The 22,714-nt window shown below is 37.3% G+C and overlaps 1 protein-coding gene across 6 annotated transcripts in view; it reads right to left on the bottom strand.

Annotated features, from left to right (window-relative positions):
• Positions 1 to 3,826: 3,826 nt before the first annotated feature.
• SGK3 (serum/glucocorticoid regulated kinase family member 3) overlaps positions 3,827 to 22,714 on the bottom strand; it is a 115,893-nt gene continuing 97,005 nt past the window's right edge. For 4 of the 6 annotated variants that reach the window (XM_037058662.1, XM_037058664.1, XM_037058666.1 and 1 more), the window contains 9 exons: positions 22,057 to 22,140; positions 21,824 to 21,955; positions 17,443 to 17,555; positions 17,308 to 17,344; positions 16,631 to 16,717; positions 15,077 to 15,172; positions 13,082 to 13,237; positions 8,565 to 8,654; positions 3,827 to 5,503 (listed from right to left, as the gene is read on the bottom strand). In XM_037058662.1, the coding sequence (XP_036914557.1) occupies positions 5,333 to 5,503; positions 8,565 to 8,654; positions 13,082 to 13,237; positions 15,077 to 15,172; positions 16,631 to 16,717; positions 17,308 to 17,344; positions 17,443 to 17,555; positions 21,824 to 21,955; positions 22,057 to 22,140 (966 nt within the window). In that variant the 3' untranslated portion in view covers positions 3,827 to 5,332. The remainder of the gene's footprint in view (positions 5,504 to 8,564; positions 8,655 to 13,081; positions 13,238 to 15,076; positions 15,173 to 16,630; positions 16,718 to 17,307; positions 17,345 to 17,442; positions 17,556 to 21,823; positions 21,956 to 22,056; positions 22,141 to 22,714) is intronic. The other 2 variants (XM_037058661.1, XM_037058665.1) reach the window with 1 other exon arrangement.

The following is a 22,714-nucleotide window of genomic DNA, read 5'->3' as shown; positions in this document are numbered from 1 at the left end:
GGGGAGTAAGGTAATACAGTCAGATTTTTATCTTGGAAACCAGTGCCTGCCGTCAGTGTGCAGGTGTTGCAGTGGAGGAAGAGCAGACGATCCGTTTCTAGCTATTGAAACAGTCCCGAGATGGGCGATCCAATCTAGGGCACTAGGAATGGAATGGAACGGGGGAGATGGATTCTAGACTTTTTAAAGAGTTCGTTCACACTGAGCCTGGTGACCAGCCCGAATGTGAATTTTCAACTCGGGTGTGGGTGGATGCTGCTGCTGTAATGGAAATCCCGAGGCTCGGGAAGAGTAGGGAAACGCTAAGGGAAAGTTCATTTGAGATACTCTGACTTTGACGGGCCCTTGGGACACCCAGATAAGCACGAATCAGGGCCTGATGCAGTAGCTTAAAAAACAAAAGGCTAGAGATAGCCTTTTCCCAATCTGGTGACCCTGGGCATGGATGGGGAAGCGGGAGGAAGCCCGCGGAAAACAATAAATAAGCGAACGTGGTTAAAATTCTGTCCGTCTCCTCACAGTCTAAAGAATTCAAGCGTTTGTTCAGTTGGAACAGGAGCGAGTCGCGTCTTCACTCCTTGCGGCGTCCGAAGGAATACACCTCACAACCAAAGTGGCACAAAGCAAATCCACCCTCACACCCTGGGGCCCGGGACCTCTCCCACCCGCAGCACCAACCCCCGGGACTGCGGGCCCCGGACCGGCAGTGTTCCACCCCCGTTCTTGGACCCAAGGAACTACGCCACAGCCGCGCCACCGCGAGCCTGCGACCCAAGGAACCGCTAGAGCGCATGCGCGCGCGCCTGCCGACCGTTGCGGGCCCCGCGGGCCCCGCGAGGCCGCCGGGCCGCGCCTGCCAGTCAGCGCACAACGGGGCCCAGCGGCGCCTCACCCTCTGGGGTCTCTCCCGCTCCCTCCTTGCGGAGCAAAGCAAAGATTAAAAAAAAAAAAAAAAAAAAAGAGAGAGAGAGAGACCATCGACAGTCGTGGTGGTCACAGGCCAGTGGTGCCCATGTTTGTTGAAAAAACTTAAGGGCCTGGCCGGGTCGTGCAGTTGGTCGGAGCGTCCCTGAGACACCGAAAGGTTGCGGTTCAAGCCTCAGTCCGGCTGTATATGGAAAGCAACGGCTGCATGTTTCTCTGTCACCCCGACGTCCGTCTGTCTCTCTCCAATCAGTAAACGTACTCAGATGACTAAAAACTTTTCGGGTGGGAATGCAAATACCGCAGGTAATCCGGAGGTAAATGACTAAACAGTTACTGTGTGACCCAAGAAATCCAAGCCACATATTACACATTATACATAGAATTTGAAACACATGTTCACACAAAAATTTATACATGAATGTTCATCGTGTTATGAGCCAAAAAGTGGGTAAGATGCGGTATACCCATACACTGGAGTTAGTTGGCCATAAAAAGGGCTGACGCACGAATACACGCTATGAAACAGATGAGCCTTGAAAACACCCTGCAAAACAAAAGAAGCCAGACACAGCCCCTGGCTAGTGTAGCTCAGTGGATTGAGCGCGGGCCTGTGAAACATAGGATCGCGGTTCGATTCCCAGTCACGGCACATGCCTGGGTTGCGGGCCAGTTCCCAGCAGGGGACACACCAGAGGCAATCATACACTGATGTTTCTCTCCCTCTCTCCTTCCCTTCCCCTCTAAAGATGAATCAATCAATCAATAAATAAAAAGCCAGACACAAAAGGCCAAATATTTTATGATGCTGTTTATATGAAGTGTTGAGAATAGGCAAATCTGTACAGAGATAAGGTAGTTTTCCTCCTGTAGATCTTCCACATTTTGTTAGGACTTCTACCTATTTATTTGGGGGTGGGGGTGACTAATGTTAGTGGTGTTTTAAATTTTAAATTCCATTTTATTGCTGGTATATAAGAAAGTTATGTTTGTGCATTAACCTCGTATCATGTAATCTCTCTCTAATCACTTAGTTCCAGAAAATTTTAAAGTTCTAGTGGATTTTCAACAAAGATATTCATGTCATCTGTAAACAAGAACAGTTTATTCAGATTTGGTATCTAACTGAAGCGTGTTCTAGGGGCTTTCTAAAGTAAATTTAGTGTTAGAATTTAACATGAATGTATCACAACAAAGTAAATTGTTACTGTTGCATTATTACTATCATTGAGGCATAAGAAAAAAATTCAACACAGCAAGGCTATATTGACTACTGTCTGGGAAGGACTGAAAAAAATCCAACACGTGATCAAATTTGACCATTTGAGTAGAAGTTTCCCTGTGTATAAGCCTCTGGATTCCATGAGTTAATAAAACATAAAAACACTTAAATACTGATGACACATTGTAGACTTTCTCACAGAGACTGAACTAATATTGGAGTTATTAGTGAAAATAATGAGAATGTATTAGAAAAATACATTTCCCTACTAAAGTGAAAATGATGAGAATGTATTAGAAAAATGATGAATTTATGACATATTTTCCTGCAAAAAATAATTTAAAGCAAAAACTCCCAAGTCCTGTTTGCATGCAAGGTTTCTAAAATCACTGTATTACTGTTCTTCCAGTAAATTACTGTTCTTCCAGTAAATGGGGTTATGTAGTGATGTTATTCTTTGTTTTACACTATTCCTTCAATATTCATATGTGATCTATCATTTCCAGGTCATTATATAAAAATAACTTTTTAGTACAGGACCCTTTGATTGACTACCTATTGCTCTAAATATAATGCTGAACTTTTACTTCTCTATTGGCTTTTTTCTTTGTGTAACATTGCTTTAAATTATATTCTACTATCTTGGCTTTGAATAACTAAAAAGTTACATTTTGAGACAGCTATATTTCTTTCTGACGTAATTACATCTGTAAAAATGGGTATAATGTAAAGAAATAGTAAAATGAGAAATACTTTTTATGTAGGAAATCTTTTACTCACTAAGGAGTATTGTTTAAAGGATTAAACAATACTCCTTAGTGAGTGGGTGATTATACAATATTGGTAAAACACCAAAAGTGCTAAGTAAATTATATAAATCTGCAAATGGCCCTAACTTGGTGGCTCAATTGGTTAGAGAGTTGCCCTGAACACCAAAAAGTTACCGTTTGATCTCCAGCTGTGGCTTGTACTGGAGGCAACCAATTGAGGTTTCTCTCTCACATTGTTGTTACTCTCTCCCTTTCTCTCCTTCTATAAATGATACAACATATCTTCAAGTGGGGATTAAAAAAACCTCCAGTTGAAATGGTCTCAGGGATGTTATAGCAATTTCTCTTAGTATTGGGTGAGTAAAGGAGAACAAAGTGGAAGTGAAGAGAGCCATTCTTCTTATAGAAGTGAATTCTTTGGAGCATCTGAACAAAGCCATGGAGCACACCCTGCCCTAAGTAGATTTCATTTACACAGAAAACTGGGCATATCACGTCAAGGTACTCAAGCCACCTGAAACTCACCTATGTACACTTTAGGGTTTCATATAAATGAACAGTTACCTTGGGATATGGAATAATCTAGTAATTTTTACATGTGTTCAAATATTTAGAATTTTACTTGTCTTCTTCACATACACACACACATATATACATATAAAATTCATTTTGTAATGACTGCTGTAACCATCACCAATTTTAATTTAAAATAATGACAGGCATTAGAAGATAATTAATCTTTTTGCTACTTTTATTATACTACATAAGATTTGTATTTTTTGAGATAAAAACATCAACATTCTATTTTAAATTTGTTCTTAAAAATATACAATATTGCACTTTAATTTTTGGCAGTTTAAGGAGTGGCTGAGTAAAAAAATCATACCAGAAACTAGTTTTATTTGCTTTATATTAAGCAAAGAGCTTTTTGTAAAAGCAGAACTTACAGTAGTGCCAAATAAACTAAATATTTATAGTGTTGCTATTCAAGCCTCACCTCTACAGAAGATTCAGTTTATTGAATGCAAATATTATAAATCAAAGAAAAGCAAACCTCTTGCTCCACTCTGCTGAACATTTTTAAACCAAAGGACATTGGTATGAAATGCTTTTTAATTTCTTTCTGAAGAGAAAATACATGGAAAATATGCTTGTTTCTGTAGTACCTAAACTGGGTCACTAAACTCTTTTACAGTGTTTCCCTACATGACCTGAAAAATCTCTGAACTAAAAATGAGAATTCCAAAATAAGCGTGTTTTTTTTTTAGTTTTTCTGTATGTATTTTCTTTTACAAGTACACAAGTTAGTTTGTTTTCAGTATGATTTCATGGTCAATATTAGAATATTTTCTAATATACATAGGACTGGCTAGGCATCTGTCTGAATTATTTTTAACTTCTGTTACACTAGTGAAACTGTATACATTTATACTGATCTAGCATTTGCTATTCTACTTTTTAATTCCCAATTAGGTGAGTACTCTAGAAAGCTCAGTATTTTTCACTTATCAAGCAATTAGGGAGACAGTTTTGAAAAGCTACTTGAAAAACTAAATACCAAGATTTAGACCTGCTTAACAGTATGTTAAATATTCAAAAGACCAAAAAAAGAGAACATAAATAGAATGTACTTGTGGTATAAATACATGACACAGAGACATTCATTTTGGCACCACCTTACAAAAAGCCCCAGCAGTACTTTATTACCAATCAGATCTTTGGGAATATTTAAAATGTCAACTATTAAATGTTTATTTTTACTCCAGAGGAAAAATAATTCACAAATTTAAATTGGTATTTCAAAAGCAAAGGATTTCCTTTTGTTACTTTGTAATTTGATCTGCAGAATGAACAGTTATTCAAAGTGGTAAGTAGCAGCCAGTGTGTTAACTTTGCTCTTGCATTTTAATCCCACCAAGAACTGATTATGGCAAGCAGTGATTTATTAGAGACAGATATGGTTTCTTCTTAAGCAACCATGACCAATTGCATAGTTCTGTTCAGAGGACAAAGGTCAAAGTAGAGTTACAAAGGCATTAAAATATGTTAATTGAAGTGAAATAGACTTGAAAATCTATCTTAGATAGATGTTAGTGTAAACTTAGAGGGAAAAAACAGTCATCAGCAAAAAGGTTTTCTTTAAAAATAGGTTAATGCTAAGAACAACAGCTTTTAAAATTTCTGTTTAAAAATAAGCTTAATAAACAAGAGTACAAATTTTAATTCAAAACTTAGCTCTTTGAAATGCCCTATTCTCTTGCATACAGCAGAAAATACATTTTTCATAGTTGTTAATATTACATGTAAAAATGAGGCACTAGTTATACATATTTGAAGATATTCACACAAACAGGAGTTTCAGTCCCATCTGTACATAGGCTGAAATTTGCTCAATGGGTTTTCAGAGGCAAAATATTCACAAAAATAAATCTTCTGAAGGAGGTGCGTAAGAGAAACCAACAAATGCATCATCGGCCTCCAGTACGCTGGCATTCACTATAGAATAGTCGGAAGACACACACACAGAATATGGAACCGTTTCTTCTGTAAATGCAGCATCAAAGTTCCGAATGTCATCTGGTCCTGCCTAAAACATCAAAGAAATACTATTATTCATCTCTGCTTTTATCAGTAATTTAGCTCTTCGTTAGAAACCCTTTATGAGTTTGTATATTTATTCCTGGCAAGTTCAGATGTGTTGTCACGTCATCATGCTTTGAAACATTTTCTGCTTTTATTAGGTGAGGTCTTTCTAACAGGTAAGGTTCTTGTTGGCTGAGGGGAGGAGAGAGAAGGGTGAGGAAGGCTGGCATAACAGAATCCTCACCCATGTTAATTTGCATCTCAGTCTCTGCAACTACCTCCTTTCTCTCTACCTATCACCTCCACGTTTAGAAAAGGGGTTAAGGTAGATTTTCAGGGTAGTATTTTGCATTTGAACTTCCATTAAATGCCTTCTCAATTCTGGGTAAATGAAGCCTTTTAATGAAGGAATGAAGGGACTGTAAGTAAAACTGTGAAAGGTTAAGTTTGATGCCACAGAGGTCATCAAACATTCAGCTATGACACCACCCTTACTTAGCTCTAAAAGCCTAAGGGGACCAGGAAACTGGAGAATGGAGCATGGTCTTCCTAGGTTCAAAGGTTGTGGTTCTCAATCTTTTACAAATCTGATACAGGCAAATGGCCTATGCCTTTCCAATGTATTTACAGATAAAAATTGGTTTACGAATCCAGGCGACTCATCGTTTAAGCCCATCCCTGAAGCTCTAGTTTGTTCTACTCTAAGAGAAAGGGAAGCTTTAAAATGTTCACATCACCGAGCCTAACCAAGGTGAATGGAGAGGGATTCGGAGGAGATAGTATATATAGCTAAGCATATAGTTAGCCTGGCAATCTACAGACAGCAGAGCAGAGACCAGGGAAACCCAGAATGGCTCTGTCCTTCTCTATGGACATCATTCCCCCAGAGAGGAAAATGAATGCTAGAAATTATATACAAAATGTCATCAAATTCTTACATACAACCCTAGAAAGCACGGGCCATGGAATAAGACTAAGGTTTTGAATTCTGGCTGTTAAATTTGCTAGCTATAATTCTTTACACAAACCACCATGTCTCTGTGAGCTTATCTCCTTTTCTGTAAAATAAGAATACTGACACCTCCCTGTTAAAGTTGTGAGGATTTGGTGCATTAACACATACAATTCCCAGAACCTGACATGTAGAAGGTACTCAAAAAAGGATGACAAATGTTTTTTTACCTGACTTCATAAATATTTTGAGAATGCCCTTACGGCTTATGGCTAGTACTGATAGGGATACTACTATAATTCTTCTGTTAAGAGTGAGTGAAGGCTCTGTCTTCCAAGTGATCAAACTCTAGTTCTGCAACTTTAATTAAACTGTGGGCAAGTTGGTTAATCTTTTCTGTGCCTAAGTTCACTCATCACTATTATGTGTAAAATTACAGTCCTATTTCACAGGGTTAAGTAAAAGGATATAAATATTGAGAACAGTGAGTGAGAATATCTACTTTATCCTACTATAGCTAACCTTTTGATCTTTGTTAGTTTCTTAGGTAAAAAATAGTAATGTGTTAGGGTATTTTGCATTTCTTCAATTGTCAGTCAGTTTCAACATCTTTTCATATATTCAAAAGACACCTGTATTTATTTTACTGTAATTTTGTGTCCGTATTTCTACTGTTTGTTGGTCTTTTTTTCTCATTGCCTTATAAAAATGCCTTATGTACTAAAGGAATTTTCCTCAGTTTGTTCTTTGTAGTCTTTTTTTTTCATGCAGATGTTTCTAAATAGCATATGGTCAAATTTACCATATTTTTGTGTTATGGCTTCTCAGTGGTGGGTCTTGCTTTAAAAAGCTTAATTAATTAGTCATAGAAGGTCAGGGATCCAAAGCTGGAGGTGTCTAACTATGAAGTCAACACTGTTTCCATTTCCAGTGTTGCTCAGGAGGAGTCCCTAACTCTTTAATGTGCCTGATGATACATCTATTAGAGAATAGCTAAACTCAGTAGGACTTTTCATATAAAGAGAAAAAGACAGATACTGTACCTAATGGAGTCACTCATGGATGAATTACAAGAAATGAGCCAATCTACAAGTACCATTACATTTATAGGTATACAATATCACACCTATTAATATTAGAGATGAGCTATGTACTGAATGAAGCTGACTTTTAACAAAATGTCAAAACAGAAAAATGAGTAGATTAAATAATACTTTCCTGCTCTAATTTACTAAAAAAAGTATTTCAAGAGTTTCACAGCAACACCTAAAAACTTTAAATAAAAGTAAAGCAAATTCACCTATGATCCTAAAATCCCAAATTGATCTTGGTTTAAATATTCTTTTCCAGTCCTTATATGTTATTATTACTGCTGTAATCATAAGTTTCAGCAGTAACTGAAATGATCAAAAATGATCATTGTCATGATTTCATTTAACACTATAAGGATTTTACTTATTTTTATATTTATTATCATTACTGTCATTTACTTAACATGAAATGGCAATAGAGCATACAAAAGCATGGGAAGAAGAATAACTTCGGAAGCAGGCAGAAATTTGAGTCCTTGCTCTGCTACTTTTTACTACAGCTACGTGACATCTTTGAATTTCCAATGATAAAACAAGTAAGTATAATAAAAATAGTAATAATAGTAACTTGGTAGCTTTTTTGAGGAATAAGTTACATACTATAATACATAACAAGTATATATATGAAGCTATCAATAGTAACGTCATTATTGATCTAATGATTACTAAAAATTTCCCTATTGTTATATATTTATTTCACAAAATTTTCCATATTGTTAATATTGTAAAAAGGTCTTTGATATAGCTTTTCAGCTTTATGATAAAAGTTATTTTTAGGAATGATGTTTCTAGCAGTAGATTTAACAAGTCAAGCTAACATACACATTTTTACAACACGGTCTTACTGTTTTCCAAAAGCAATGTAACAATTTACATTACCATTAATAATGTTTGCCTGTACCTGGTTTTATATCAATCTAGAAAAAGCTGTATTGGTGTTATCTAGATCTTTGCTACAATTATGATGAACTACAGTTCTACATTTCACTGTTTTAGAAGGAAGGATTTGGACATATACTTACCACATTAGGATTAAAGGGTGGTGGAATCTTCTTTTGTACAAGGTCGGTCCAACTGAGTGATTCAAAAAAGGGATGATTCTGAATTTCAAGCTAGATTAAAGAAATACATGTTTTTTTATTAAACTAAGGCTTAAGAATATATATTAAGTACTCACTGAAGTATCTTTTGAATCCAAACCATTAACACTTGGTCCCCCCAATAATTCTCTTCAGATACGTGTTTATGTTATTCATGTGGTAACATGGTAGAGCAGAAGGACTACCTGAGCAAGCATGAGAGACTTATATCCTCTTCACTACCACAGTTTCTTCATAAGTAGAATGGAACTAACATTTCTGCCTTAGATACTTAATGACTTGTTTTAAGGATAAATGAAGAATATAAAAACAAGAGTGGTATAAAAATATGAAAGTACCACATAAATATAAAGAATCATTATCATCTGAATGGGGGAGGCAAAGAAGAGGTTGGGCAGGAGAGAGTTACACTGTGAGGCAGAGGTAAAACCAAAACCCTGAGCCCTGCTCCCCGAGAACATTCCACGCTGGGTTGCTACTATCAAAGTTGGCACAGAACTGATTCCAGCGTTTCCCCTCCCTAAAAGATGCGATGAAAGTATGTAAGTAGGAACCATCCTAGTTTGGTGGCTTTAAAAAGCTACTTTAGAGAAAGTGATGTCTGACCAGAATTCTGAAACATGAGTAAGAATTAGCTAGACAAAAGAATGCGGTATATGTAGGATACAAAACAAAGAGCAACAAACAAACAAACAAAACAAACAAAACAAACTCATGGACACAGAAAACAGAAGGGTGGTTACCAGAGGGGAAGGGGGTGGGGGAGAACGAAGAGGATAAAGGGAGACTAGACTTTGGGTGGTGAGCACACAATGCAACATACAAATGATGCATTATAGAACTGTACAATATTTGAATCTTATATAATCTTATTAACCAGTATCACCCCAATAAATTTAGTAAGAATATTTTACAGCAGTGTAAGCAATAATTACCTAATATATTAAATTTATAGTCATATAAGAGAATACTGATATAGAAAGAAGGTCTTCAGGAAAAATGATAAAAACAGGTATAGAACAGAGCATACTGTGCTCTCATTTGTGCAAAAAACCCCACAACTGGCCAAGAGGGGATGGGAATTTGCTGAGAGGATAAAAACTAGAAAAAAAGTATCAATAGTGATGACTTCCAGAGAATGAGCTAGGGATCTGGGATAGGAGGTTACATTTTTCATGTGCATTCTGAAAAATTAAATGAATTGTTACATGTATTTTCTCTAAAAAATGCCAATAAATACATAAATGTAAAAAACAAACAAACAATCAAAAAGAATGACTCTCAGATTTCTGACCTAGGGATCACAGAATGAAGATAGCACAAGTTCAATTTTGAACATGCTGTGTTTGAGGTATTCTTAAGAAACCCAAGGGTGGTGATGAACAGGCAGGTATAATATGAATCCAGAGTTCTGAAGAGGGGTATAGAGTGAAGATAAAAATGTGTGAGACAAAGACAAGTAGCCAAAGCCATAGGGAACTTTGAGACTGTTCAGGAAGACAGCACAGTAGAAGAAAAGAGGGTTTTAGGACAACCACAAGGAACTTCAACATTTAATAGGTTGAAGACGAGGCACTCAGACTGGAGATTGCGGAGGAAGGCCTAGAAATACAGAAAGGATAGCAAAAGATGAGTGTGTGCTCTTGCAGAAGCCTTGGGAACAAAAGAGTGTTGGAAGTTTAACACTCTTGCTGCTGAGAATGCAAGCTGAGGAATAAAAGCATTCAGTAATTGTAGTAGCTGTTTTGTGGTAAATTGAGAAAGGAGACAAGACTAGGAAAGGAAGAATGCACATAGAAACTTCCAATAAAGTTGGCTATGAAGGGAAAAAAAGAGTATTACCCTGCAGTATCTACTGGGTTGAGGGTTTTGGGTTTGTTTTAAGAAGCAGGAGACTTGATAATGTTTAACTGTTGATTGGAAGGAACTAGAACAAAAGGGAGCAATTATCTGCAGAAAAAAGCTTGCACAGGATTCCCTACAAGGGTTTGGGGCCCAGCACAGGCAGAAACTGACCTTGTTCACTATAACTGGAAGAAGCAAAGGACCAGAGGAAGGGGCATGTATGTCTGCAAATTTGGTAGCAGGAAGCTGAGTTGTTAGTTCTGCTCTGCTGATTCTATTTTCCCTTATAAAATGAAAGGCAAAACCATCTGCTAAAAGTGAAGAAAAGGAATCTGAAAATCTGGAGAGAAGGTCTGAGAGAGTTAATACAGAGAGCAGGACAGTAAGCTGGAGAGAAAAGGACAGGAGTACTTCCAGGCAGTGGTGAAGCACAGAGAAATTAATGACTACAACTTCACAGCACTTCCAGCACGCCTGTGTGATATTATAATTTATAATAATAAAATACATATATATTTGATCTTCATCCAGTTTCTGGCACAAAGCTCTGGAATTTCTTAAGTGATGAGAGTGCCAGTGGTGTCTCTTAAGTTAATGAGGTAACTTTTGGACCCCACACAAAGATAGGGGTTGCCAGGAGAGCCAATCCAGTGCTTAGAGAGTTAAATCTTGAAGTTCCAACCCTCCCCTTCAAACCTTTGTGGAGGGGAAAGAGGCTTAAAGTTGAATCAATAGCCAAAGGCCAATAACTTATTCAGTTATGACTATGTAATGAAGCTTTCATAAAAAGCCAAAAGGACATTTCATTGGTCTTTTATCAGAGAGCTTTCACATGGGCTCACAAGAATGCTTCAATGTGACCCCTCGCCAGGCCCTGAGCTCCATGAGGACAGAAGCTCCTTTGGCACCTGGCCTATGCATCTCTTTACCTGGCTGTTGATTTCTATCACTTATAACAAATTGGTAATCTAGTAAGTAAATGGGTTTTCTTGAATTCTGTGAGCTGTTCTAGCACATTAATGAAACCCAAAGAAGGGGTTATGGGAACTGCTGGTTTATAGCCAGTCTGTCAGAAGCACAGGTGGCAGCCTGGGCTTGAAACTAATATGTGAAATGGAGGCAGTCTTGTGGGGCTGAGCCATTTACTTGTGGAATCTGCTTCTATCTCTGAGTAGTGTCAGAGTTCACACTATCAACTCTGGTGTCTGAGAACTCCTTGTTGGTATGCAGAAATCTCTACATATACATACGTGGAAACTGGTACCAGAACCTCTTTAGTGTTAATAATGCTGGTTTCCAGTGGCAAATGCTTTGGAGTAAAAAAAACTTAACTAATATGGGAGTGGGGGATGGAAAACTGTACTTGAACAATAATTAAATTTTAAAAAAACATTAAAAAAACTTAACTAAGGTATATTTACCAAGTTTTCCACCATTGTATTTAGTTTTAATTTGTGTGACATGTTCCACTTCATAAAGTGTTTCCTCCTATTTGATTCTTTTTAAACACTGCAATCTGTTTATGTATTAATTTCTGCTAGAATCATAGACATCTCCTCCTCTGTGTCTCCTCCCCAAAGGACCCAAAAGGCCTCTTGGGTGGCTATAAACATCTCCCTATAAACACTTAATTAAAAACTATTATCTTACTGGTGTGTCCAAAGACTGCTTGTTAGTGTAGACACACACACACACTGAAAGGGGTCCTGGACCCTTTTTGGTCCAGCTGTGGAACTTCTTCAGCAATGTACAGCAACCTAGAGATGATAGTTTGATTCATCCAGGATTGTGATTTCTGAATTCATTAGAAGGACGGGGCAAGGAGGTATGAAGTATTAGTAAGACCTACTGAAACAAAAGACTGTGGAATCCAAGCTGGATAGAGAACTGTTGGCAGAGCCACCTGCTAAATGGGGAGTGTGGGAGGGAAAATCAGTAGCAGACAAGTTTTTTTATTCACAGCTCAAGTTCATGATTGACAAACAGCACCCAGGAATTTTTCAGAAATTTAAATGAACTTAAAAGTTCATGTTCCTCAACAGTTTATGAATACTGACACATTAACATAGCACTATGCTATGCTAGCAATTAATTACTCTGCTGCTTAAAAGAAAACCTGCAGATTCCACAATTATTTCAAGAAAACATCACCAAATTCTCAGAAAAAAAGTGATTTAATGTTCAAGAAAAAATGCATTGCCTCATGCAGTCATGTAGCACTTAAATTCTTGTTAAACCACATGATGTAGAAGTTCAGGTAATCAAAAAAGTATGCCATAATTGTTTTTAAAAGAAGGAAGAAGGAAAAATGCTAATAAAAATCAAAGAAATAATAGAGTGTGAAAGTTGGATGTGAGAGGTGGAGAGGAGAGGATCAAACTGTTGCAGAGTTCAAATAAAAGGATGCGTGTGCAACTGCTTAAATTCTGTACAGTTCTACCTATATAAACACTGGTGAAAACTGTTGCAACAAGTTATGTGTTTTCTTGGTGCTCTTCCGTAAGAACTGTATTCATCCCGCTACATAACACATACAACAAGGCTTTATCTTCAAATTATAAATAAGCTAAATAAAGTGGGAAAGATATACATACAAAGTCTTCTTTGGCACCAAGCCGATTTTGCCTGTCTTTTTCTAGGAGTTCTTCCAGAATGGACCAAGCTGTGAGGCTCACTCCTGGCCTTAGATTTAGAGGCTTGTGAAGAATGTTGTCATACATTTCAGCAACATCTCGGCAATAAAAAGGAGGCTGAAAAATAAAAAGCAAAATAAAGCTGGTGTTAACCAAACTGTGCCAAAATGTCTGGGTTAAAACAGTTGTATTTGGTCTTGATCTACAGGGAGCAAACTGGATCTGGACAACTGCAGAAATGCACAGCCCTGTCTGGGCATGTGCATCTGCAGGGCAGCCTCCTGATGTGAAGGGATTCCAAAGCCCAGCCGACTAGAGAGCTTATGCATGTTCACAGAGTGGTTTAGGGCCAGTCTGTTCAGGAACACCTTATGGATTGGTGTCAATGATATAAAACTTGCAGCAGTATATGTTTTAAAGAAAACAACCATGAACCTCATCAAAGGCTTATGATAGAATTCTTGGAAATAGAGATACAACATGAAATAATTTCTTGAGCCTTGGGAATACACTAATTAAAACAGAGATTTCCAGGTAAGATGGAGACCTGAAGTTAATGCTCCTTCCATAGTAATGTGCCAGTGATAGCATTCTGGGCATACTCTGTGGGAAGAAAAACTTTTTTACTTTTTAGAATCTAGCTTGATTTTAATACAGTGAATGTAAGTCTCATTTATGAAGTATATATTTCAAATGTTCCCTTTGAATCAACTGCTTTTTATACACAATGATAACATTTTATACTTTCAAAGTTGTCAAAAGAAATGTAAAGGATTCAGAAATATCAGGATGGCAAACACCCAGCACTTAAACAAAAGTAAGGTATAAAGTGGTTATACCTTAGGTGTCCTAAGTCACTGGCATAACCAGGAAGCTAGATCTATCAACAAGCGGATTTTGGTCAAGGGCAAAGAAGGTGCTAGAGGTCAGGAGAATCTGTCATTCAAAGTTAGCAACATGAGACAAATGCTCCTAAATCTACCTACTGTGTTGAATGTCACAAAGAACTCCCCAGTTTCCAGGGAGGGGTAAAAAAACCCAAAAAGCAAAACAAAATAACAAGCCCCAGCTCAGGTCTCAGTTGATGGTGTTATTTAGTTTAGTAGGGGCAGCACAGCGGGGTTGGTAGAGAGAGGGAGTGATGGTTGGGGATGCACGGATGGTCCCAGCCGGAGCCTGCTGGGCACTCATGGGACCACAAAGTGAGCCTAGACAAGATTCCAAATATTTCAAAAAGTCTAAATAAAAGCATATATCATTCCTATAAGGATATGTAAGCTAATTCTAAATGTCTGAAATGTTTGCTTTTGGTTGGAGTATTAACTCAATGCTCAATGTAGTAAGACAAATGTACTCATATTAATCAGAAGCTCTGGCTGGTCTTATGTGTCTTTAATTAATAAAAACTGGGGAAACATTACATAGTAAGCATCACTTTTTTAAATGAAATTTTAAGACATGGTATATATGATGAATGGAAGACAGGGTTGGTTCCCCGTGATGGGAAAAATGGAGCATCAGTGTATTAATTAAATCCTATAAAAACAAAATACCAGGCAAAACTCAAAAGGCATTATCTTCTAGTAAACACAAAAATCTTTTTTCTTTCCATCCTTTTGAAATTGGGCAGAATGATGATTGGGATAAACTGAATGAAAAGTGGATAGTTTTAATGTTACAACTATGTGCCTCTTTCTGAAGGGAATGCAAGAGGGATGCGAATACCTGCAGTGGTACTTAGTATAACAGAGAAAAGCCATATTTAAAAATTGGAGCAAAATGAAAAGTTTTTCTTTTTATGCATACATGGCTTTGGGTTTGTCTTTCACCAGGTTACTACTGCTCTGTTAGTGTTATCTAAGTGCCCATAAGACTATTAAAAGAGAAAGAGAAAAGAGAAAATGCAAGTCTATTATAAATGTATTGGAAAAATAATGAAAGAGTAGAAATACATACCAATCCGTATAGCATTTCATATAGAACAGCACCGAGGCACCACCAATCTACCGTATTGTCATAGGGCTGTTTTCTGATTACTTCAGGTGCTAGATACTATAGAAAAGATTAAATATTGGAACAACTCAATAAACAAGACAAAATGTAAAAATAATTGAGAAACATAACACATTTTAGGTGTTACTATCACACTAAAAACATATCTAGATTGTCAACTGATTGGGTATTTTCATTTTATATTAGTTGTTATTCAAAATCCACTGGGATATTCTTCAAAATACACCGATTCCAACCCTTCCCCCAGAAACTGAGATGCACTTAAAGTTAGGACAAACAGAGGAGGGCAGCAGATGTAGAGTCCGTAATAGGAAGTCATAAAGTAGGTATTATATTATTATGTGGGGAAAAAGTCTTTTAGAAGATTAATTTATCTTAAAAATTACTCTGGAAATTACTGATAATTGTTTCTCCTGAAGAAAGAATTCCTAATGTGGCAATTATAATTCATTTTTTTTCTTTTCAATGAAAGGAAAAAAATGAATTGTATTCTTCTTAGGAAATTACAATTGTCATTCTCTGACATATTATTTAGAAATATGGCCCTGGCTGGTGTAGCTCAGTGGATTGAGCGCGGGCCTGCGAACCACAGGATCGCAGTTAAATTCCCAGTCAGGGCACATGCCTAGGTTGCGGGCCAGTTCCCAGCAGGGAACTCACAAGAGGCAACCATACATTGATATTCTCTCCCTCTCTCCTTCCCTTCCCCTTTAAAGATAAATAAATAAAATCTTAAAAAAAAGAAATGTGAAGTTATAGATAGCTATTTACATTTTTACTTGTAAAATACTTAAACTAATCACCATTTCACACATTAAGATAGTAAATTTGAATTATAGATTTCAAAAATATGTATTTTTCTCTTCCCATATGAAGTAATTCCTTCATAAGCCTCATTATGTGCTCCAAAAAAAGGTAACATAAATTAAAAGGGTTTAATAATTTCTGATTGTGTTTAAATTTACATAATAAAAAATCGAATCTGTGTTTCCTTTCTAAAAACTAGAGGACTTAAAGATTTTGTTAACTGTGAAATGAATACAGTCACAAAAAATGTTTCTTCAGACATAAACCAAAGTAGAATGGTTACAAATATACACAAGAACTGAGATTAGGAATTAAAAAATACATTTTAAGGCACTTTAAAAAAAGGATTTTATTTATTTATTTTTAGACAGAGAGGAAGGGAGGGAGAAAGAGAGGCAGAGAAACATCAATGTGTGGTTGCCTCTAGCACACCCAATATTGGGGATATGGCCTGCAACCCAGGCATGTGCCCTGACTGGGAATCAAACCGGTGACCCTTTGGTTTGCAGACCGTGCTCCACGCTGTAGAACCTTTGAGGCTGACTTTTTTCCACTGAGCTAAGCCACCCAGGACGGAAATGATCATTTTTATTCTACTTTTCTGATTCCAAATTTTGCATAAGCAATTTGTGATTCATTTCTTCATTTTATTCGTGATTACGTGAATGGCAAATGAGACATACTTCTTACCTCTGGTGTCCCACAAAATGTTGTTGTGGTGTCAGAAATAGCAATTCCTTCTTTACAAAGCCCAAAATCTGTTAAGACCACGTGTCCCTGAGGAATACAAGGGCAGTAAGACAAGGCAATGTCTGAGCACAAACTGACAATTTTAAAAAATGCTTTACTTAGATATAATTATAAACCCAAAGGCAAACTGCAAAAATAGTAAATCAAATTCCATGTATTGCTCACCCAGCTTCCCTCAATGCTGACATCTTATACAACTGTAGTATGTTATCAAAATTGGGAAACTGACATGGGTACACATTGTTACCCAGACTGCCAACCTTATTAAGTTCTTAGGCCTGCATTTGTACAGGTCTGCATTTGTGTATGGAAGTACGTGTAGTTCTACGCAATAGAGATGTGCAGATTCATGAACCTACTACCACCATCAAGACAGAACTGTCCATCATCCCGAAGGAGCAAACCCTGGTGGTACTCCTTTATCTTTGCACTCCCCTATTCCCTCAGTCCCTGTGCCCTATGACCACTAATCCAACCTCCATCTCTATGGTTTTGTCGTTTCAAGAATGTTACATAAAATGGAATCACACGCTGTAGAACCTTTGAGGCTGACTTTTTTCCACTAAGCATAACAACAACAAAAATTGACAACTAGATTTTTAAAAGACAATACTTACTACTGAATCCAAAAGAATATTTTCTGGTTTCAAGTCTCTATCAAATTTAAAAAAAAGAAAGAAAAGCAAACCTGAGTATTAGCTGAAATAAAATAATAAAAAGACATTTTTATAAATAATATTTTTAAAACTTACCTATACACTATTTTGATGGAGTGCAAGTAACCCAATGCACTGGCAATTTCAGCAGCATAAAACCTTGCTCTGTGTTCAGGAAAGGACCGTTCTCTTTGTAAGTGAAAAAACAGCTATAAAATGAAAAAAAAAAGGAATATTAAGATAATTCGCATATAGAGTGATACTAATAGATTCTATAAATACAAAACAGGATTTGTTTTTGTCACTTTGAATGTGAGATAAAAAAGCAACAAAGCACAGAACTGTGACTCTCCCCTGCCTGTGTCCCCAACCAAGCAATCATTGTCTCTTGTCAACCACACGTCTTTCTAACCCTGGCTAACTTACTCATCTCCCATCCACCCCCTCAGTCTCAGTGTGTCCAGGTCCTCACACTCCAGGCAACCTCTCTGGAAAAGATCATCAATACCAATAATCTTGTAGTTACAATATGTAGTTACAATATCTGAGAGTTAACTCACATAACCCACAGAGACAATCTGTTTGTGTTTGAGTTAAGTACCATTTTTAGAAATATTTAAATTAATTGGTAACATATAAAAACTAGAAAAAGTGTTTAGTGAAAATTCATAGTTTGTATTCTTCTGGGGAAAAAAGGTGGGGGGGTGGTGGTGAGCTCTGTACCATGGAGTATAAATTCCAATGTGGTACCAAATGTTTAGAGTTATGTGGCAGCTGGATTCTCCAGTTCATTTCTTCTACTTCCTAATTCTGAATTTATTTCTTATAATCTGTCCATCCTTTATTCATTAGGTTACCTGCCTGGGCGAAGTTTCCTTGACCTACTTAAGTTTCTTGGCATCAAAGACAATGATCTCTCCCTAGACCTCCTTCAACCATTGGAATTCCATTTCCTCTCCTTTCTAGCTCCTTACACTACAAGGATTAACAAGGTTTCTACACTGGATTTCTCTACTGTTACTCTTTCTATCCATACCCTGTCCAGAAAATCTAATCCATTCCAAAGATTTTAATCACCACATCTATGCTGATGTCTTTCACATGGACATCTCTTGCACAGACCTTGGCTCACAGCAAAGACCTGATACATTTTGTGGAATATTTCATAAACCAATAAATCCACCTTTTCTTCTCTTACAAACCACTGCTGTTGCTGTGTCTCCCCTTTAATGATATCACCTTCTGTTCAGCCCTTTAAGTCATGGGAGGCAACAAGGTACAGGGGAACAAGTCAGATTTTACAGCAGATCAAATTTGGGCTCTTTGTGTATGCAATTTATTTAGCTTCTCTGATTTTCAAAGTTTGTTCAAAACTTTTTAAAATATGTTTTATTAATTATGCCATTACAGTTGTCCTACTTCCCCCCTTTATTCCCCTCCACCCTGCACACACCCACTCCCCACATTGCCCCCTTTTAGTTCATATCCATGTGTCATAAGTTCTTTAGCTTCTACATTTCCCATACTATTCTTGTCCTCCCCCCCACCATCCATTTTCTACCTACCATCTATGCTACTTATTCTCTGTACCTTTTCCCCCCTTCTCCTCCTCCCACTCCCCTGTTGCTAACCCTCCATGTGTTCTTCATTTCTATGGTTCTGTTCCTGTTCTAGTTGTTTGCTTAGTTTGCTTTTGTTTTAGGTGTAGTTGTTAATAACTGTGAGTTTGCTGTCTTTTTACTGTTCATATTTCTTATCTTCTTTTTCTTAGATAACTCCCTTTAACATTTCATATAATAAAGGCTTGGTGATGATGAACTCCTTGAACTTGACCTTATCTGAGAAGCACTTTATCTGCCCTTCCATTCTAAATGAAAACTTTTCTGGATAGAGAAATCTTGGATGTAGGTCCTTGCCTCTCATGACTTAGAATACTTCTTTCCAGCCCCTTCTTGCCTGTAAGGTCTTTTGAGAAATCAGCTGACAGTCTGACTGTCCCCTTATCTCTTGCTGCTTCTAGGATTCTCTCCTTCATTTTAATCTTGGCTAATGTAATTATGATGTGCCTTGGTGTGTTCCTTCTTGGGTACAACTTCTTTAGGACTCTCTGAGCTTCCTGGATTTCCTGGAAGTCTATTGCCTTTGCCAGATTGGGGAAGTTCTCCTTTATTATTTGTTCAAATAAGTTTTCCATTTGTTGCTGTTTCTCTTCCCCTTCTGGTACCTCTATAATTTGGATGTTGGAACGTTTAAAGATGTCCTGGAGGTTTCTAAGCCTCTCCTCATTTTTTTGAATTCTTGTTTCTTCATTGTTTTCTGTTTGGTTGTTTTTTTCTTCCTTCTGGTCCACTCCCTTGATTTTAGTCCCAGTTTCCTTCCCATCACTATTGGTTCCTTGTGTATTTTGCTTCATTTAACTTAGTGAAGCCTTCATTTGTTCCTCTAATTTGTCACTAAAATCAACCAGTTCTGTGAGCATCCTGATCATCAGTGTTTTGAACTGTGCATCCAATAGGTTGGCTATCTCTTGGTCACTTAGAAGTACTGACTCGGGCTTTTAGCTGTTCTTGAGTCATAATGTTTTGGTCTGTTTGCACTTGTTACGTATGAGGTGTGGAGCCTTAGGTGTTCACCAGGGTGGGGCAACCCAGGTTGCTGGGTTGTGACATGTGTGGGGGAGGCAGGGTCAGAGAGGGGCAATGGAGTTTTTTTTCTGCTCTCTCTCAGATTTCGGTCCCCTCTGCTGCTTCCCACAAGCAAATTGGGCCCTTCTGGTACTAGTTCCCAGATGTGTGGGCTTGTGCACCCTCCAGAACCCTGTGGGTCTCTCCAACGAAATCTTTGTGAGCCCGGGAGCCTCTCCTGGGACCTTTACCGCCCAAAGTTTTTTCAATTGGTGTTTTTAGGCTTTATTTCCCGTTGCTGGGGCTCTAGCCTGTGCGGTCTGTCTCACTGCTCACTCCTTTGCCTGGTTTATCTGAGTGTGAATGTGCGGCTATGGTCAGCCAGCTGCCTTGCGACCCCACTGGGTCCACCCACTGCCACCCTGCACCTGGGATCTGCCAACTGCCGCCTGCGCTGCCTGGGTGGGTCTGACCACTTTTTCCTGCGTAACCCCGCTCCGCCAGCTGCTGACTCCGCCCCTCTTACCAGTCTGGCTGAATGATTTGTTGTTGTCAGACTTCCGTACAGTTCAATTTTCTGTGTTTTGCTTGCGTTTCTGTTACTAAAACTTTGTTGTCTTTAAACTTGGTTGTGCAAGGAGGCACAGTGTTTCCACCTACGCCTCCATCTTGGCTGGAAGTCAATAATTCTTTTTATGATCTTTCCCCCAAATGATCTAGGTGTGTCTGATCACCTTTCACATTTGCAGAATAGAAATTGGTCTTCCTTCTAGTTCCTTTATTCTACCATTAGGTGTACTATAGTAAGATTGAAAATGCTTTTCTTCTCTCTCTGCTTTGGGGCAAGGGGATGGACGATCCCTTTGTAAAGATATGAAAATATCTGTCAGTTATAATATTTTTAGAGACACTGACAGGTCAGAGGTCGAACAATCAGAATGTTGTGAGAATTGAGAAGCAGAGGAAGGAATGGGGGATGGTCAACTGCCTAGGTCCCAGAATCAGATTGCCTGAGTTCAATTCCCGGCTCCAGTACTTACTAACTATATGACTTGAGCAAGTTACCTAACTTCTCTGGGCTCAGTTTGTTTTATATAATGAAACTGTTGTGAAGATAGAATGATACACACAAACAGCCAGAGTGCTGGGCCTGTAAGTATAGTCAATACATGTTAACTGCAATAACTACAACTGTAATTATTATCATAATAGCACTTCCCAAAATGCATTCCAAGATCCTTTGGATTTAGAGTTTTGGAGAATATTATTAACAGATTTGGTTCAAACAAAGAAAGAGGACTATGTAGACCTCTTTTAAAAATTATTTTAAAGAAATCCTGGCATTCTTTAAGGTCAAACTGCTCAAAGTCTTTAACATGCTGAAACGTACTGTGAATCAAACACATCATTAACCACCAATGGGATACAACATGAAACATTTTCCAAACTGACTTCACCATGGAACGCTCTATTAGAAAATCATCTCATGTAATAGTTTGTCCATTTTAGAAAATTATGAAACCATAATAATATAAATTACAAATCATGTTTTAGTAAATTATTCTTGCTGTATAGCAAAGTAAGGAAACTACCCATGAAGTCTGTAGCGTCATACAAAGGTTCTTTATAAACTTCCCAACACCCTAGCTGATTTAAGATGAGCTTTGTGTTATACTTTTCATATCTTGCATTATTGTGTTTATTAGCAAGCACCTTAAATATTATTGCTACTCAACAAACAGCTGTTGATGCTGCACCTGGACTGCCCTTCCAAAAATGTATAAGAAAAACTCTGACTTTATTCTATTTTTTCTAAACAGTATCAATATTATAAAATTAATTATAAAACTCACCTCCCCTCCATTAACAAAATCCAGAACAAAATAAAGCTTTTCAGTTGTTTGGAAAGAATAATGTAATCCAACCAAAAATGGATGTTTCACATTTTTCAAGAGCACATTACGTTCAGCCATAATATGTTTTTGCTGTAAAAAAAGGGTAAAGGATCAGCTTGTATTATACACCACAAAACAATTCTGTTAATTGAGAAAAGGAGCTTAGGAGAAACAAAGCACTTTTATTTCACCTCTCTTCTGTTGAGAACTATTTTTTTCTGTAACACTTTGACAGCATAAAATTTTCCATCCAGTTTCCGTTTTGCAAGAAGAACCTATTGTAATTAAAGATTGTGCATAGTATTAGAAATTTCAGTATTTTAATAGGAATAATTCACTTGTCAATAAATTTTATAAAAACAAATTCTCCAAGAGATCTAGATAATACAATGTGTTTTTTGTTTAAAAAATGGAAAACCATTAAATTTATTCCTATAAATCCATTTTTCCTTAAGTATTTTAATAAAACAAAAAAAGGATGCTGATCATTTGAATAGCCAAGTGCCATTTCTTTGTGTGTTGATGTTTGAGATTTTTATGTAATTTAAGTACCAAAATCTACACTGCTTGAAATCTTTGTGCTGGGGTGTGTGTGTGCCAGCCAGGAGCCCTGAACATTGTCCTTAAAAAACACTGAGCCTATACTTCATGGCTACATAAAAAAGGAGAAGAAACTGGTTTCTAAGTAATCAAAACAAATTTCTGCTTTAACTAACCTATAGGTTTCTCTTATAGGTACAAATTCAGAAGAGTTCAGAGGAAGATGTACCACGGACAGCTGACTTTTTAAAATGGGCTCTGTTGTATGCACTTTCAAGGATCTGAAGATATTTACAAGGATTTTGCCTC

This window comes from Sturnira hondurensis, unplaced genomic scaffold (genome assembly GCF_014824575.4).
Source record: "Sturnira hondurensis isolate 20B ecotype Veracruz unplaced genomic scaffold, ASM1482457v3 Scaffold0010128, whole genome shotgun sequence".
NCBI classification, from domain to species: domain Eukaryota; kingdom Metazoa; phylum Chordata; class Mammalia; order Chiroptera; family Phyllostomidae; genus Sturnira; species Sturnira hondurensis.
Note: the sequence above shows the minus strand (reverse complement) of the source record. Positions and strands in the feature narration are given on the sequence as shown.